This window comes from Camelina sativa, chromosome 14 (assembly GCF_030686135.1).
Source record: "Camelina sativa cultivar CO46 ecotype springtype chromosome 14, ASM3068613v1".
Taxonomy (NCBI): Eukaryota; Viridiplantae; Streptophyta; class Magnoliopsida; order Brassicales; family Brassicaceae; genus Camelina; species Camelina sativa.
This window is the reverse complement of record NC_141893.1, coordinates 10,610,034-10,627,513: the sequence shown is the minus strand read 5'-3', so window position 1 is coordinate 10,627,513 and position 17,480 is coordinate 10,610,034. Positions and strand designations below refer to the sequence as shown.

Sequence of the window (17,480 nt, the reverse complement as noted above, 5' to 3'; positions counted from 1 at the left end):
ATGCTGCGATTTAATTAGTCAACTCCGATAAAAAGTTATTGTAATTTTATATTTATATTCATCATTAGGAAAAACAAAAAAAAAGAAGATAATTAAAGAAGTTTTCCTTTTGTTTTGATTAAATCTTTATATCTTGCTATCACGATGGGTCTTGTGCAAACAATCTCGCTGTAGTAATCCATCCTATAATGATTTGATTTTTGATCAGTAATTATCTTTTTGAAAGATTTATTCAATTTTTTGTGCTTTTTTGTTTTTGACAAAATTTTCATAGGTATTTTAAGTATGAAAATTTTCCTTTCCTAAAGTGGAACGATAATGACGTGATTGATTTTCTTATAATTCCTTTTCTATTTATATTTTTCTAAATTATAAAGAGAAAATAGAAGAAGAGTCGGATATATATTGCCATATTGGAGGAACCAAGGAGCTTATTACGAGCACAGAAGAAACTATCATCTGAAGAGGTTTTGTTCCTTGATCTATTTTTTAGTATGGATCGAATTGCTACCCTACGATGTGTTTGAACATATTCTTGAGAGGCTTGCGGTTAAACCTCTCCTGAGATTCAAGTGTGTATCGAAACAGTGGAGATCTATAATAGAATCTAGAAAATTCCAAGAAACACAGTTGATCCGTAGGCAATCACATCAGGATCCAGATGTCCTTTTGGTGTCCGTTGGTGATAACACTGTTGATCATCTAGTCGTAGAGTCTCTAAGAACGTTAGTGATCGGGTCATCAGTTTCGGTCAAGATCCCGACTCCTTGGGAGAACAAAGTGTACCAAGTTTGTAGTAGTAGTTATGACGGTCTGATATGCCTCTACGATCTCTACAATTCAAGTATTGTGGTGAATCCCACCACTAGATGGCATCAAACTTTTCCTTTATCTAGCTATCAACTACTCACTTTCGACGCTTGGAAACAAAACAAAGACACTGCCCCTTTCCCACAGCTTGGATTCGGTAAAGACAAATTCAGGTGCATATACAAGCCGGTTTGGTTATATAACTCATTCGAGCTAGGCCTTGAAAACGCCACTACATGTGAAGTTTTTGACTTCAGCACCAACGCTTGGAGGTTCGTAGTCCCTGCCTCTCCTTATAGGATTCTCTTTGCTCAGTGTCCTATATATTCAGATAGCTCACTTCATTGGTTCACCGCCCCATATGTGAGGGTGAAACCAAGGTTTTATCTTTCGATCTTCGCACGGAAACTTTCCGAGTCATCTCCAAAGCTCCTTTTGTCCACGACTCTGATACAGATATCGTCATGTGCAACTTGAATAACTGTTTGTGTGTGTCCGAGGTTAAGTGGCCCAAGCAAAAGATATGGTCTTTCAATGCAGAGAAGGAGGCATGGGATGAAATATACTCGATAGATCTGCTTTCAACTTTTCAATGGTTTGGGTTCCACGAATATGCACTCAGGCCACTAACAGTTTTGGGGAAGAACAAGTTACTGCTTTATGAACGTGATTGTGGTGATTCACTGGTGCTACATGATCCCCAAACCGGATCATATGGTTTAGTTTTCACAACTAACTCAAGTGCATATATCCTCTCTTTTTTCCAGAGTTTGATCTCTATATTGTAAAAGTAGCCTGTAGTTTTTATCTATGATGAAGGGCTAATAAATAAGATAAAGATATACAGTGCATCATTATTGTGGGGTTGAGCTAATTATATATATACACACCTATTATATAACAAGTGCAAAGCAACAAAATCACGTGGGCAGTTCATCTGCATGAGTCATCTTTGCTTAGGTAAACTCATTAATTGCTTCAAAGTACTTTCACTCACACAGATTGTGAAATTTCAAACTTTAAAAACCTATTTTAGACAGAGACCACAAATTTTCTTGTCTCTCTTTGTTATACTAATTTTGAACCGGTAATTATACCTTGCAGTCACCCTGAGACAAACTGGGAAAACGGTCAATTCCCCCTTAACTTAATTGTTTTATCGTATTCATACACAGATCTTTGGAGTATGTCTAAAACTACATGAACTTAACTAAAATTTGAATTTTCCACATGAACTATCGAAATCAAGCCAAAACCATCAAATCGAGTAACGCTGTTACTGTTCCGTTAATATATGATGACTGGATGCCACATTGGACTCTTAAACGACGTCATTTTATTGTTTTAAGAAAAAAACTGAAGGAAAATAAATTTCAAAAACTCAAGGATCGAACCATAGAACTCTAACGCACGTGAGCAGGCGATTTAGCAACTGAACTATAGTAACAAATAGTACAATTGCAAACGGTATATATATATATATACTTATATATACATTTACGATTCAAATTAAAAAAACTAAGAAAAATAAAAGCTTATCCTTTCTTCTCCCCCGATCTTCGTTTTCTTGTTTCTACACACTTCTTTAGCCGCGTCTTCAACAATTAGGATATTTATGACGATTAATTTTTCTTAATTTCAAATTAGGATGTCATATATCAACTGCAGAGGTTAATTTCAAATTAGGATGTCAAGAACTGAAATATTTATCACCCAATTCAATTTCAGTTACAATTCTTTTAATAAAATCAAGTTCAGCTATTAAGGATCGGATTTTATACATGATTTTAATCAATTTTGATCTAAACTAACAAAAAATCCCAATTCTTGATCCATTCCATGAAAAATCAACAGTCACAGTCGCAATGTTATCGGAGAAGAGAAAACAAAAGTAGAGAAAAGGGTTTCCTTTTCTTTTATAATTTCTGCATTATCTTAGATATATTTGTTTGTCCATTTCATATTTTAATGAGAAGTTATGGTAGTTCAGCTGGTTTTATGGTTTGTCGTGAGTATTAGAGGTCACGGGTTCAACTGCCTATTCTGTATAAACTGATTTTTTTTTCCTTTAAAACAATAAAACGACGTCGTTTGGGTCCAGTGTGGTATCCAGTCATCATATATTAACGGAACAGTAACACTGTTACTTGATTTGATAGTTTTGACTTGATTTCGATAATTCATGTGGAAAATTCAAATTTTAGTTAAGTTCATGTAGTTTTAGGTACAGTCCAAAAATCTGTATGAATACGATAAAACATTTAAGTTTAGGGGAATTGGCTGTTTTCCGGAGACAAATCTATTAAGAAGTTTCTAGGCAAGTCTTTGGCACAAGCTGAAGTTGACTATACTAATCCTAGAGAAATAAAAAAATCAAGCATACACAAGTTACAAGTACACACAACAATAGTCCATATTATATTGTGAATAGAGAATTTTCATTTTTTCTGTATAAATAAGTGTCAACATAATAAAGAAGGGTGGACGTGTGTAGAACTAAATTAATATGGTTCACAAAATAAAGTTTAATTGGAAATTTCACGAAACAAGAAAAAGGATACTCCGGAAACTTGTATGCATGTAAAATTTGACTTGACAGTTCAGCAACTTCCTCCTACTTATACCAACCAGACAATATATTTTTAAAAACATTTCACCATATCTTTCAATGGATCCCACTTCCCAAAAATATGCACACGTTGCACATACATACACACAAGAAAGCATCAACCACGAAAACACACAAAAAGGAGCAAAAATATGAAATTGACGTGTGCGTCTTTCATTGGCCCGTAAACAAAGCTTGTTTTCATGCGTGAACGAGAAACTTGTGTGTGTTTGTGAGCCAAAAACAACAAAAACCCATTTTTTTACACAGAGAGAAGAATCATCTTTAATTCAATGTTGATACAGAGCATCCTCTGTTAGGGTTTCTTCCTTCTTTCTTTCTTTCAAATTAGTTTCTTATTGGGTCCGTAGAATCAGAATTGGGATTTGGTTCAATCTTTGTTGTGAAAAAAAATCAGATTTTGATTACTGGGTTTTAAAAAAGACTGATTTTTTTTTTCTTTATTCTTTTTCTGATTTTGATTTGCTTGTGGGTAATTGTTAAAGAGACGAAAGATTTGGGTTTTGGTTTGGTTAAGAAAGGATGATTCCGTCGTTGATGGTATCAGCTATACAGGTAGCAGAGCTATCAGTTAGCTCTGTTGTTCATATGGTTTATGGGCTTTACATATTCAGCTCCGCTGTCGCCGGTGATCTCACTCAGACGTTGACTGAATCAATCTTCAAACCCAAAGCCACCGTTGAAATCAAACGAATTGACCAAGAGAAGACGACAGACGTCAATGCTTTGACTCCCATTGTTTTGGTTCATGGGATTTTCGGATTTGGGAAAGGAGTAAGTTCGAAACATTCTTGTCCTTCTACATACATTGAAAGGGTTTTTTTTTTTTTGGTTGTTTAATTGGATTTGTCATTGCAGAGATTAGGTGGTTTATCATACTTTGCTGGAGCAGAGAAGAAGGATGAGAGAGTGTTGGTGCCTGATTTGGGATCTTTGACTAGTGTACATGATAGGTGAAAAAGAGAAAGTTGCAATCTTTTTTTTTGGTGGATTTTGTTATGAGATTTTAGTCTCAGGGTGAATTTTTTCTGATGAAGGATGTTTTTGTAGGGCAAGAGAATTGTTTTATTACTTGAAAGGTGGATTAGTTGATTATGGTGAAGATCACAGTAAAGCTTGTGGGCACTCTCAATTTGGTCGTTTTTATGAAAAAGGTTTTGACTTTTATGTGTTCTCTTTGTAAGTAGACTTAAAGATTCACTCTTTTGCTGATGAACTGTTGAATTTTACTTTAGGGGAATACCAAGAATGGGATGAAGATCATCCTATTCACTTTGTTGGTCACTCTGCTGGTGCTCAAGTTGTTCGTGTGTTGCAGCAAATGCTTGCTGACAAGGTAGATTGATTGCCTATAGACTTTATCAATTGATTTAGCAGGATTTTGTTATGTTTTTGAACTTCTTTGCTTGTGTTCTGTTGGTTTCAGATGTTTGAGGGTTATGAGAACACGAATGAGAACTGGGTGTTGAGTTTAACATCGTTGTCAGGAGCGTTAAACGGGACTACTCGAACCTATATTGATGGGATACAGTGAGTTTTCACTTCCTTCTCTTGACCTCTTAGCTAAATATTTAACGATTTGTAATCCAAAATGTGTATATAATTGTGTTAGGCCGGAGGATGGGAAGTCCCTGAAACCTATATCACTGCTTCAGATATGCAAACTTGGAGTCATAATGTATGACTGGATCGACATTCCTTGGCTCAAATCCTATTACAACTTCGGGTTCGACCATTTCAACATGTCGAGAAAGAAGACAGGTCTACGTGGCCTAGTTGATCTTCTTCTTGGCAATGCAGGTCCTTTTGCATCATCTGCAGATTGGATCTTGCCTGACCTCTCAATCCAAGGATCGATGAAGCTCAATGCTCGTCTTCAGACTTTCCCAAACACGTTCTACTTTAGCTACGCGACTAAACGTACTAGAAAATCTCTTGGAGTGATGACTGTTCCATCAGGTGTGATGGGAATACATCCTCTGCTTTTCATCCGCGTGTGGCAGATGAGCCAGTGGCAATTTCCTCGTGACATTCCTCTGCCTTATAAAGGATACATGTAAATTTCCTTGAACTTTGTATCACCAGCGAAGCTATATACAATCATCTGATTAAATTTGGTTTGGTATTGCAGAGATGAAGATTGGCAGGACAATGATGGAGCACTGAACACAATATCCATGACTCACCCACGAATTCCAGTTGAACATTCTAGTCTCATTCTTAGTAGTGACTCAGACTGTCTCCCGCTACAACCGGGCATTTGGTTAGTCCTCTTCTCGCTGTAACCATTACATTTGACATGGATTAGAGCTTTCTTGGAGATTCAGAGAAAGATAAATAGGCTTACCGGGTTTTATTGAATGTTTCAGGTACTACAAGATCGTGGAGGCAGATCATGTTATGTTCATTATAAACCGAGAGCGAGCAGGTGTGGAGTTCGATTTTATCTACGACAGTATCTTTGAGCGGTGCAGGAAACATGTATTCAGGAAGGTTCAACAGACATTGCCTAACGAAGCTCAACACCAGTCAAGGGGAGACCAAGAAGATTAGAGAGACCAAAAATGTGATCAACAAATGTATAGCTTTGTCTGTTACAATAAGAATCTTCAAAGCTCAAGATTGATGTTATGGGCTTAGATATGGGTTTCCTTTAGTTTGAGTCCTAACTCTGAGCAGCGTCTTATGATCCAAACCGAAATATTGTTGGATTAGGATTTGTAATTGACAGACAGTGTTCACTATCTATGATGACATCTCATTCGAAGATAAAAGAAAAGTTTAGGATATTGGATTTGTCAGATCAAAGTCTTGTTTTTCGTATTGCTGTGCTTTAGTATTGGTCTATCTAAGTCGTAGTCTCGTAGATGTGCAATAGGGTTGCCTCTAATTAGTTATGTGAGGTGGTGATAGTGTCCAAGTTTGTTTTTCGTTCGTCGCATCTCACATGTGTAAAGCTAGCCTAGTTTTGACGTTTAACTACTCGTTTGACACGCAGTAAAGGATGTGCATGTAAAGTGAGTAACGTTTAAATCTCCTAATAATTATTATCAAAACTTATACAATCTCTTTGGACATTAATATATTATATATCCATAGATTCATTTTTAGTTTCTTTATTTTATTTTAAAAATAATGTTACTTTATATCACTATAAACATTGTAGAAGCATTGCTTTTATGATCCAAATTCCAAACTACAAAGATGTGGTAAGCTTATTTTTTTTATGTATATAGTAATAGTAGTAGTTATAATTTTAATGATATACTATAAATTATATTTTTAATAGGGTGAAAACTTTCTGTTACATTTACATGTATTATAATTAATAAGTGAAATCTAATTTTAAATATTAAATTTAATGTTATATCTTTTTAGCAACAATTTATTTTCACTATAATTTTTTTTTATGTGACTCAATGACGACGCAAACAAATAAAAAAATGACACCGTGAATATCAATGACGGCACTAACAAATAAAAAATGACGGTGTAATATCTTTTTAAATATGGATTAATTAATAAAAAAATTTATGTGATAGAGTGGCGACGCTAATATATTTTAATATGGTTTAATTTAAAACTTTCATGTGATTCAATGACGGTACTTATATATTATGATTTAATAAAAAAAATGAGTCATTATTATTTTTATTATTTATAATTTAAATAATTGAATGATGATTAATTTTTTTTGTAGTACTTCATTTATAGCTAAACATATTACATGGTATATATAAATATATCTAAATACAAAAAAATGTTTTAAGTTACAATGGTTTCGTCAAATAGAAGAATATGTATAATTAAATACGAGAGGTTTAAACTTAATTATTAACCCTAAATTCTAAATTTAAATTTTATATTTTGGAAAAATATGACAATCCATATTTACATATACACAGTACCACATAATTTTATCAAGTTTGTATTCTACAAAAACTTCCTTTGCACGATTAATTCAATTACACAGTTCTACATATCTTAAATACATAAAATATCTTAACTAATTTGTTCCAAATTCACTGTAAGAACAAAACTATAAAGAGAAGTGAAAGTAAACGATATAACTAAACACGTGGGAACATAATACTAGAGTAACCTGTGTTCTTATCTTTTACGTGAAATGTATATGACTTCGAAATTCTATTACTTAAATACAAATATTTAACTCTTTAAATGGTAATTAAATGAAATAAAGTATCTAGATAATATTCTATTGACTATTCCTTGCCTAAATTGGTTTATTTGTCTAAACTATGATAGATTCTCTATGACATTTGGCGCAGTTAGGAGCATGAACATGATTATGAGATTACATATTGATCCAAAAGTGTTGAATAAAAAAATATTGACCACAAAAATTGGAGCATATGTTTCTATAGCTGTCACAAGATGCAAGTCTTTTACTTTACCTTCCATTTCTTGGAGTTGGCTGTACCATTTCTTATAAATAGGCTTCATACGATTTCCAATCATTAGCATTCTTACACATTGTTACAATAGCCAGCAACAGAGTAAACATGAAGGGCATGGAAAAGATGAATGGGTTTGAAAGCTCGAAGAAATCAGACAGTGATTCCAACAAGGACAAGTGCTTGTCAGATGACGTCATCATCAACCTTGATCGGTATGTGTTTATATTTCTACCAACAACTCACTTTTGTTGCATAATTAATAATTTCCTCAGAATCAATTCTTTGTTAGTTTTGTTTTTAACTTTTAACAAAGAATCATAGATGAGGTGTTTCTTTAATTTGTATTTCAGACTCACTAGACAATTATACATAAACTGTTTTGTTTAATTTGTATTTGTTGTAAGACTTTTATGATCGACAAATACATTTTGATGAAAAACGCTAAACGTTGCGATTTCATACTTGAAAAACAATACTCTATAATCTATAATATTTTAGAAAATCTAATTACATGTCAAAGCAAAACCTCTTGACGTAGAGATTCATGATGGATTTGTTTTAAAGAAATTAATTTGCTTGCGTCCATTTTTTACAGAGGAGATCCGACGGCGTTCCAAGAATATTGGATGAAGATGACGGACAGGTTTACGGTAGTGATACCAGGATGGGATCTGATGAGTTACTTCAGCGATACGAAGAACGTGTGTTGGTTCCTAGAGCCAGAGCTTGAGAAGGCGATCAAGGCGTTGCATGGTACAATAGGTAATGCAGCTACCGAGGAACGCTACATCGTGGTGGGGACTGGCTCGTCACAGCTTTGTCAGGCCGCTTTGTTTGCACTTTCGTCGCTCTCTGAGGTCACACCTGTCAGCATCGTTGGAGCGGTTCCTTATTACTCCGTAAGCCCTTACTCACTGATCCTATAGTCCCGTAACCATGCATCAAGTTGATTTGGTGTACATGTTTAAGATATTAACAAATCACAAAGTATTTTTATTTTTGGGTTGTGGAGTAAGACATGATTCTTGAGCATATCACATAGTTACATCCTCCAAAGAAACCAAAATAATTATTTACGTTCGTTTTTGTTTATTTTTATGTTTTATTATAGACATACGTGGAGGAGGCATCGTATCTTGAATCGAAGCTATACAAATGGGAAGGAGACGCAAGGACTTTCGACAAAAAGGGACCGTACATAGAGATGGTGACCTCACCGAACAACCCTGATGGGACCATGAGAGAACCGGTGGTGCACCGTAGGGAGGGTGGGAAAGTGATCCACGACTTCGCGTATTACTGGCCACACTACACTCCCATCACTCGTCGTCAAGACCACGACCTTATGCTGTTCACCTTCTCCAAGATCACTGGCCACGCTGGGTCACGTATTGGGTGAGACTAACTAAATCACTTTATAACAACAATTTGTTTGAGAAACTAACTATTTACACGTCGTCTTTTTTTTTTTGTGTGTCTCAGCTGTGTGTGTGTGTGTGTGTGTGTATTTTTATTTATTTGAAAGAAACTATAAACACTTTTTTTTTTGTTTAACTATAAACACTTACACGAAGCCACTGCCTTGTTTGTTTCGTAGTCAACAACTAAATCATGTTCGTTTTCTTGTCAAGATTAATTTGTTATAATGAATATGCATGTTTTTGTTTGGGAGTGAAGGTGGGCGTTAGTGAAGGACATAGAGGTGGCTAAGAAGATGGTGCAATACTTAACAGTAAACTCCATTGGTGTATCGAAGGAGTCACAAACTCGAGCCACCACAATTCTCAACGAACTGACCAAAACCTGTCGGACACAGTCGGAGAGCTTCTTTGAGTATGGATACGAGAAGATGAAGTCACGGTGGGAGAGGCTACGTGAGATCGTCGAGTCCGGTGACGCATTCACTCTCCCTAATTACCCTCAAGCCTTCTGCAACTTCTTTGGCAAAACCATCTCCACTTCTCCGGGTACGTACTTAAAACTACAAACCCTTTTTTTATGTTTTGATTTTGTAACGGTCGGTTAGTTAGTGACTTGGGTTGTTAATGCAGCGTTTGCGTGGTTGGGGTTAAAAGAGGAAAGAGATCTGGGAAGTCTCTTAAAGGAGAAAAAGGTTTTGACGAGAGGAGGGGACGCATGTGGCTGTGACAAGAAGTACGTCCGTGTCAACATGCTTAGCCGCGACGACGACTATGACGGCTTTCTCCACAGACTCGCAACCATCAAGGATCTCAAATGCATCGTGCCTTAGTTTTTTGTTTGATATTTTGGTACTGTTTTAAAAAAATAATAATTATAGTATAATGTTGGATACTATATTTTAATTTATCTTATGAGAATTAAGAATTCAATGTTGGTTCTAATCGTTAATATAAATAAAACAAGAAGGATTGAAAACTGTAAGTTAGATTCTCTTTTGTTTCCCTTATCCACAACTCTAATAACAAGATCTTAATTCTTAAGGGATGTTCGTGAAACTAGAGGTAGTATCATAATAAATGAAACTTTTATGTGAAAGAAATTTGTTGTAACATCTAATACTATTAAGGCTGAATACTCATAAGTTTTTTTTTTTTTTTTTGTAAGCTACTATTTACATTTAAATGTTACTGTTATTAATACCTTTTGTTAATTTCTGATTAAAGGAATACTGTAATTGTAACTTGGTTCGGGTAATTTACTTTAAATTTTGACAGTAAAATTAATTTTACACTAGTAGATATCCCATGATGTAAAGCACGAATCAACATTTTCCTAAATAATAATATAATCATAAAAATTATTGTTCTTTTCAAAAGTTATTTTGTTTGAGATAATATTTATTTTTAATATTACAATTGATCGGTAAATCTAGAATACTAATTATTTTAGAATATCACAGTATTTTAATTGTTTGATGTCTATTACAGTTTAATATTACTTTTTGTTGTATTTGCATCATTATTTGGTGAAATAATTTTGAAATAGTAATTTATAATGTTGTAATTGTGAGCAAATAAAATTTATTAACATATCAACCACATAAATTTAGTTTTACCAACCCACCAATGTGGAAAATTAAAACACACATTTTTTTTTCATAGATTGAGTAATATATTTTTGTTTAAAAAAAATTCAAATCACAACATATGCAGAAACAAATTTACATATTTATTAATCATAAGTATTATATGATAATTTAAAACAATTTGTAAATAAAATAAAAGAAAGATGATAGGAGAATCATAATTTAAAATCTTAACAAAATCTTTGAATTCAAGTTATTAAAAATAATCATATTTTTTACTTGGATATAAAATATTAGTTTTTGAAATTCTCATTGGTTTATATTTTTTAAAAATTATTTCCATAATTAATTAGAGAGAAGAAAATAATTTATTTTTTTGAAAACTAATAATTATTTAAAACCAATGGCATGACAGTATAATTTTTTACACTTAAAAGATTTGTTTCATATTTGTACTTCTCAATTTTATATAGTAGGATAATTGATTCGAAAATTTTTAAATATGTAAAAGCTAATTAGGTGAATTAAAATTGTTTTTTTCTTGTAGCTAGTTGTTATGATTGTAATAATGAAATAAATATGCTAAATTATCTCTACACAACCAAAATCTATATATTTACAAATAAATTCAATATAAATGAAAATATATATTTATGATTTTTTAAATATACATATATATATTCATATTGAATTATTTGTTTAAAACATAATTTGGATCATATTATGATTGTTTAAAAATATATATCGCATCACCTAAACTCAATATGTATGCAAACATATAAATTTAATTTTGATCCAAAATATAATTTTAGTTTTTAATAGCATTAAATAAAGATTTATTAAAAGTATATCTTATCAGTAAATAAAGATTTATTTTCAAATAAAAGGCATTCTAATTTTTTTAAAGTTTGAAATTGGTACTCAATTATTCACTTATTAATATTGACCAAATCTTCCGATAGTAGATGATATATTCTTCAGAATCTGGTTTACCAAATTATAGTCTATTTGAAATCAACGGAACCACCATATTAATTGAAAGAGCTTGAATGAAACACTACATGTAATCTTTTTCAATGTATATTTTTGGTTACTTGTCACTAACCCTCTCGACTTGACAATGAATCAAGTATTGAAGTACACTAATCATCTCGACTTGAGAAGATTCATAGAAATGTATGTTGTTTTATAATGTGGTGCGGGCTCCAATGTTGCTGCAAATTAAGCAATGGTCAACATGTTGACATTACAAATTAGAATCTTGAGGTTTTTTACTGTTTATTTTTAGATAAAAAAAATAAATATTTGCTAAAATAAAATAAGCCAATGTATGTATTTAGTTCTAACCCTTACTATTGGGTTTAGCTAGGATGTCATAAACATTGACTACCTAGAGGTATATGATCTAATACTTTTTCTACACTTAGTCTATGTGGAAACTACATAAATACATACATATATATATATATATATATATATATTTATTTAAGTTTGTAATGCATTTTTTATTGGTTATTGATGACCAAATGTAAATTTTGTAAATATTGTTACTGATTTACAATTACAAAATACTATATATCACAAAAGAAGTAAATGTTAATCAACTCTTACATTGATTCAGGTTAAACTGACTTAATCATGTAAAACAATGAGTTCTCATGAAGTGTTGAATCAACTTTTGAACAAAAACTTGAGCCTTTTGGAGAGTGCGAGGAGTCATGAGGCAAAGGAGATTTGCACTAGTAAACACAAACCGGCACTAAATGACTCAATATTCTAATAACGAGGAGTCATTAGAATCTGTAATTATGTAAAATTAATATGACTCAATATTTAATTGAAAGAAGTTGGATAGGGCACTAAATGTAATCTTTTTCAAGGTATCTTTGTGTTTACTTGTCACTAAACATCTGGCCTGTAAGTATATCTAGTATATATATATATATATATTATGTTACTTAGTTTGTAATGCATTTTTTATTGGTTATTGATGAAGAAATGTAAATTTCGAAAATAGTGATTGTTATTGATTTACAGTTACAAAATACTATTAATCACAAAAGAGTTCTCTTAAATTGATTCAGGTTAAACTTACTTAATCATGTAAACAATGAATTCTCATGAAGTGTTGAATAACTTTTGAACACAAACTTGAGCCTTTTGGAGAGTACGAGGAGCCATGAGGCCAAAAGAGATTTGCACTAGTAAACACAAACCGGCGCGGCCGAAACAAAAACTAAGGACACATGGGTCGACCCTATTGGTCGTGTCCCAAATACATAAGAACAGTCCACATAACATGACAAAAAAATTTACAATCTTTTTCGTTTGGAATCTCCACCACATTTACGTATCCTCTTCCGATTTATCTGCTTCTTTTTTTTCTTCCTAAGAACTGTCTTCCTAGTTTAAAATCGAGACACGACTGATATATATTGTGCACTGACTTTTGTCTAATAAATCGTCTTCGTTTATTTTCAGTGGCTATGCTGCTTCCTTTGTTGTAAAGCCACATGATTGGATTGAGGAATGATCCAAATTCATGTCAGACACACAATTGTAATCTGCTTCACAAATATTATTATTTTTAAAAATCACACACACACACACACTAATAGTTTAACTCTCCCCCACTATCTTCTTTGCCTTGGCTGTGGAACATAACGTGACTCTCCAGATAGACTTTTTGAGGGTCACTGGTCACAGCATTGAGTTTGAAGGTCTGTGATTTGGTTTTTCTTTCTTCTTAGATCGATCGTTAATCAAATTCTTCTTCTTTTGAATGATTCTGATTAACCCTTTTGAAAAGGCGTCGCCTTTTTTCCTTTATGATTACGAATTTGTTCTGGAGAATGATTTTGAGATTTTGTGTGTGTTTGGGGTTAATTAAAATCCATAAAATTATGGATTTTTAGCTGTTGATTTAGTTATGATCTCGATTATTTTAATCCAATCTGGCTTTCTGGTTCCAATTGCTGATGTAAACTTAGATAAACTCTGTCTGACACATAATTCCAATTGTAGAGGAGTGTGTTTGATAAGGTTTGAGGTTGAGCTAGTGTTTGCTTTTGAGTGAAAGTAAAATGGCTCTCAAGGCATTAGACTACGATTCTTTGAATGAAAACGTCAAGAAGTGTCAGTATGCTGTCAGAGGTGAACTCTATCTCCGAGCTTCTGAGCTTCAGAAAGAAGGCAAAAAGGTAATCAGTTTTGACTTATCTTTGTGCCTTTACTCTCAAATAGTGTTATCAAGCTTATGAAAACTTAACAAGGAGCCTTAGATAGACTTGTGGATCTTAGCACTTGATTTGTCTATAGTTTATTGGCAGTTCCTAACTTGGGCTACATAACAGATTATTTTCACAAACGTTGGGAACCCTCATGCTTTAGGACAGAAGCCGTTGACTTTTCCTCGCCAGGTATGTGTATAGACAATTCTTAGACTGCCAGACAGACTCCAATCTAGGTTGAGCCTCAATAGTAAAAAGAAACAACCAAATTGCAGGTGGTTGCGCTTTGTCAAGCTCCGTTTCTCCTAGAGGACCCAAATGTTGGAATGATATTTCCAGCTGATGCTATTGCAAGAGCTAGACATTATCTTTCCTTGACTTCAGGCGGTTTAGGTATGATGACCTTATGAGCCCATCTATGATTTGTAGATTAGTGTTGAGAATCAGAAAAGTTAGTTATATTGCCTTTTTCTGTTTCATTAGGTGCTTACAGTGACTCAAGAGGCCTTCCAGGAGTTAGGAAAGAGGTTGCTGAATTCATCCAACGGCGTGATGGGTATCCAAGGTGATTGCTTTCATTTCAGTTTTTCCTGCACAATGAGATATATTTTATTTTAGAAACAAACCACCAGCTTAGGCCTTCTGCTTCTTTATTTTTCAGTGATCCAGAACTCATATTTCTCACTGATGGAGCTAGCAAAGGTGTGATGCAAATCTTGAATTGTGTTATACGCGGTGATGGAGACGGGGTAATGCTCTGTCTTAGGAGGTCTTTCTGCTATAATGTACCCCTGACATTTCATTTACAAGTTTTTTTTCTTTCCATTTGGCAGATTCTAGTTCCGGTTCCACAGTATCCACTCTACTCAGCTACCATATCACTGTTAGGTGGTACTCTTGTTCCTTACTATCTTGATGAGTCTGAAAACTGGGGACTTGATGTTAACAACCTTAGACAATCTGTTGCTCAGGCTCGTTCTAAGGGGATATCAGTAAGTACTCTTCTTCTTTCTACTCTTGCAATCATAGATGATGCAGTTAGCGTAGATGCATATGTCTTTCTTTCTCCAGTTACAGATTCTCTTGAATGGGTATACAGGTAAGGGCAATGGTGATCATTAACCCTGGGAACCCAACTGGTCAGTGTCTAAGCGAAGCTAACTTAAGAGAGATATTGAAGTTCTGTTATAACGAGAAATTAGTTCTTCTGGGAGACGAAGTTTATCAGCAGAACATATACCAGGATGAGCGTCCCTTTATCAGCTCCAAGAAGGTCAGCTTCTATCTTCTCTTTCATGTTTTTGAAACTTTTGCCTGATTTATGATCCTCCTTTTAACTTGATCATTCTTTGAAAAAATACATAGGTTTTGATGGATATGGGTTCACCATTCAGCAAGGAAGTTCAGCTTGTATCCTTCCACACCGTCTCTAAAGGATATTGGGGAGAATGTGGACAGCGAGGTGGATACTTTGAGATGACCAATATCCCTCCCAGGGTTTGTCTTAACGCTTAAACCTTTGTGTAGTTTAGTTATGTTATGTGCTATCAATGTGTCAAACATAATCATAATATAATTTTTTTTTTTTTGCAGGTTGTTGAGGAGATATACAAGGTTGCATCAATTGCCCTCAGCCCCAATGTCTCTGCGCAGATCTTTGTAAGTGGAAAGTCTTCTTGTAATGAGGATTTGATTTTGTAGAAATCATCAGCATGTTCTGACTGAGTGATATGACATGTGCAGATGGGTTTGATGGTTAGTCCTCCAAAGCCTGGAGACATTTCATATGACCAGTTCGCTCGTGAAAGGTATACATAAGCTTCAAAACTCATGGTCGATGATCATAATCCTCGGATTGAATCATAAATTCCTCTTTTGCTTTATTCTCTAGCAAGGGGATACTTGAATCATTGAGAAGAAGAGCAAAGATCATGACTGATGGATTCAACAGCTGCAAGAACGTTGTCTGCAATTTCACAGAAGGTAGCTAAAGAAACAAAGCATTAGAAGCTGTTCAGTGTAGAAATGTGGATATGGTTCTTGATGATTCTTGTGTAAAATGTTAGGTGCAATGTATTCGTTTCCTCAAATACGGTTACCAGCAGGAGCCCTCCAAGCCGCAAAACAAGCCGGAAAAGTACCAGACGTTTTCTACTGTCTCAAGCTTTTAGAAGCCACAGGAATCTCCACAGTCCCTGGCTCTGGATTTGGACAGAAAGAAGGGTAAAAGAATCTCCCAAATATGATTTCGTTTCTAGCTCTTTTGATCTCTTCTTATATAAACTCATTCCCCTTTGTGGATTTTTGACAGCGTGTTCCATCTGAGGACAACGATCCTACCAGCAGAAGAAGAGATGCCAGAGATCATGGATAGTTTCAAGAAGTTCAACGACGACTTCATGACTCAGTATGATAATAACTTTGGTTATTCCAGAATGTGATTACTTCTTCTGAACATCTATTTGTGTTCTGCTATACTTCTTAAAAAGCTAAAATCTCTGTAGTACTACTCTTTCCACTTGTCATATTCTCTAAACTCTATCTCTCTCTATTTGTCTCTCTATTTCTATTTTCAGTTGGAATCGATTTAAGATCTTTATCTCACTGGAATGAAAAGTTTTTAGGCAATAATATATTTTGTTTTTGTGTGTGTGGTAATGTGAAAATTGTAAATTATGCAATTTTAACTAAATTTTCAATAATTAAATAATGTGATAAAGTCGTATGAAAAAAGGAAACCTTATTAGACTATATAACGATGGTTGAAAGATTAAACACCCATTTTTTCTCTTTTTAACATTCCACATCTTTTTTTTTTTTCTTCCACCTCCTTATTCAACACTTATTTCAGTTTTAACTTTTACAATAATTTTGTTTAATAAAATTAAACACCTTATACCACCAATTTTATTTCAGATTCTTCTTTTTTTTTTTTTTTTTTTTTTTTTTTTTTTTTTTTAATTTTGTAACTATAGAAAATAAAATTATTGATTAATTGTAAATTATAATTAAAAAATACATAAATTGTTGTTAATAATTTTATTTTATGTTTTAATTTATATTCGTAACTAATTTTTTAAAAATACAAAAAATGAAAACAATAGTTATTAAAACACACAAAGCTACAAATACTTCAAATGCAATATGATAAAGAGATGGATATGTCATCATTGATCCAAAATATGGAGGATAGTTTGGAATAGCTGATTGCATGAAATTTTTTGGTGAAAACTCATAATTTGGTACATTTTGGGGTTGATTTGCATATTGGTTTTGAAACTGGTAATTGTTGGGATTTGGATAGTTGAACGGATGATTAGAAGAATTTTGAGTGTTAAAAGAATTATTATTGGGATCTATTTAGAAAAAAAAAACAAAAAAAGTTT

At 33.4% G+C, this 17,480-nt stretch overlaps 3 protein-coding genes and 1 pseudogene across 3 annotated transcripts; all 4 read left to right on the top strand.

Annotated features, from left to right (window-relative positions):
* The first annotated feature begins 144 nt into the window (after window positions 1-144).
* LOC109128667 (F-box protein At2g34280 pseudogene) lies at window positions 145-1,648 on the top strand (annotated as a pseudogene).
* Window positions 1,649-3,487: 1,839 nt separating this feature from the next.
* Window positions 3,488-6,218, top strand: LOC104741048 (uncharacterized). Its single transcript, XM_010461817.3, has 8 exons — window positions 3,488-4,213; window positions 4,298-4,392; window positions 4,490-4,593; window positions 4,675-4,775; window positions 4,866-4,969; window positions 5,052-5,495; window positions 5,571-5,702; window positions 5,809-6,218. The coding sequence occupies exons 1-8, from the start codon at window positions 3,962-3,964 to the stop codon at window positions 5,990-5,992; spliced, it is 1,416 nt and encodes a 471-aa protein (XP_010460119.1). The 5' UTR covers window positions 3,488-3,961; the 3' UTR covers window positions 5,993-6,218.
* Window positions 6,219-7,925: 1,707 nt separating this feature from the next.
* LOC104743484 (tryptophan aminotransferase-related protein 1) lies at window positions 7,926-10,260 on the top strand. Its single transcript, XM_010464557.3, has 5 exons — window positions 7,926-8,069; window positions 8,453-8,756; window positions 8,969-9,252; window positions 9,535-9,824; window positions 9,909-10,260. The coding sequence occupies exons 1-5, from the start codon at window positions 7,963-7,965 to the stop codon at window positions 10,106-10,108; spliced, it is 1,185 nt and encodes a 394-aa protein (XP_010462859.2). The 5' UTR covers window positions 7,926-7,962; the 3' UTR covers window positions 10,109-10,260.
* A 2,910-nt stretch (window positions 10,261-13,170) lies between these two features.
* LOC104741047 (glutamate--glyoxylate aminotransferase 1) lies at window positions 13,171-16,725 on the top strand. The gene is made up of 14 exons (XM_010461816.3): window positions 13,171-13,584; window positions 13,889-14,064; window positions 14,218-14,283; window positions 14,370-14,487; window positions 14,578-14,659; window positions 14,756-14,843; window positions 14,928-15,086; window positions 15,194-15,367; window positions 15,460-15,591; window positions 15,688-15,753; window positions 15,838-15,902; window positions 15,986-16,077; window positions 16,161-16,317; window positions 16,406-16,725. The coding sequence occupies exons 2-14, from the start codon at window positions 13,948-13,950 to the stop codon at window positions 16,533-16,535; spliced, it is 1,446 nt and encodes a 481-aa protein (XP_010460118.1). The 5' UTR covers window positions 13,171-13,584; window positions 13,889-13,947; the 3' UTR covers window positions 16,536-16,725.
* The last annotated feature ends 755 nt before the right edge of the window (window positions 16,726-17,480 follow it).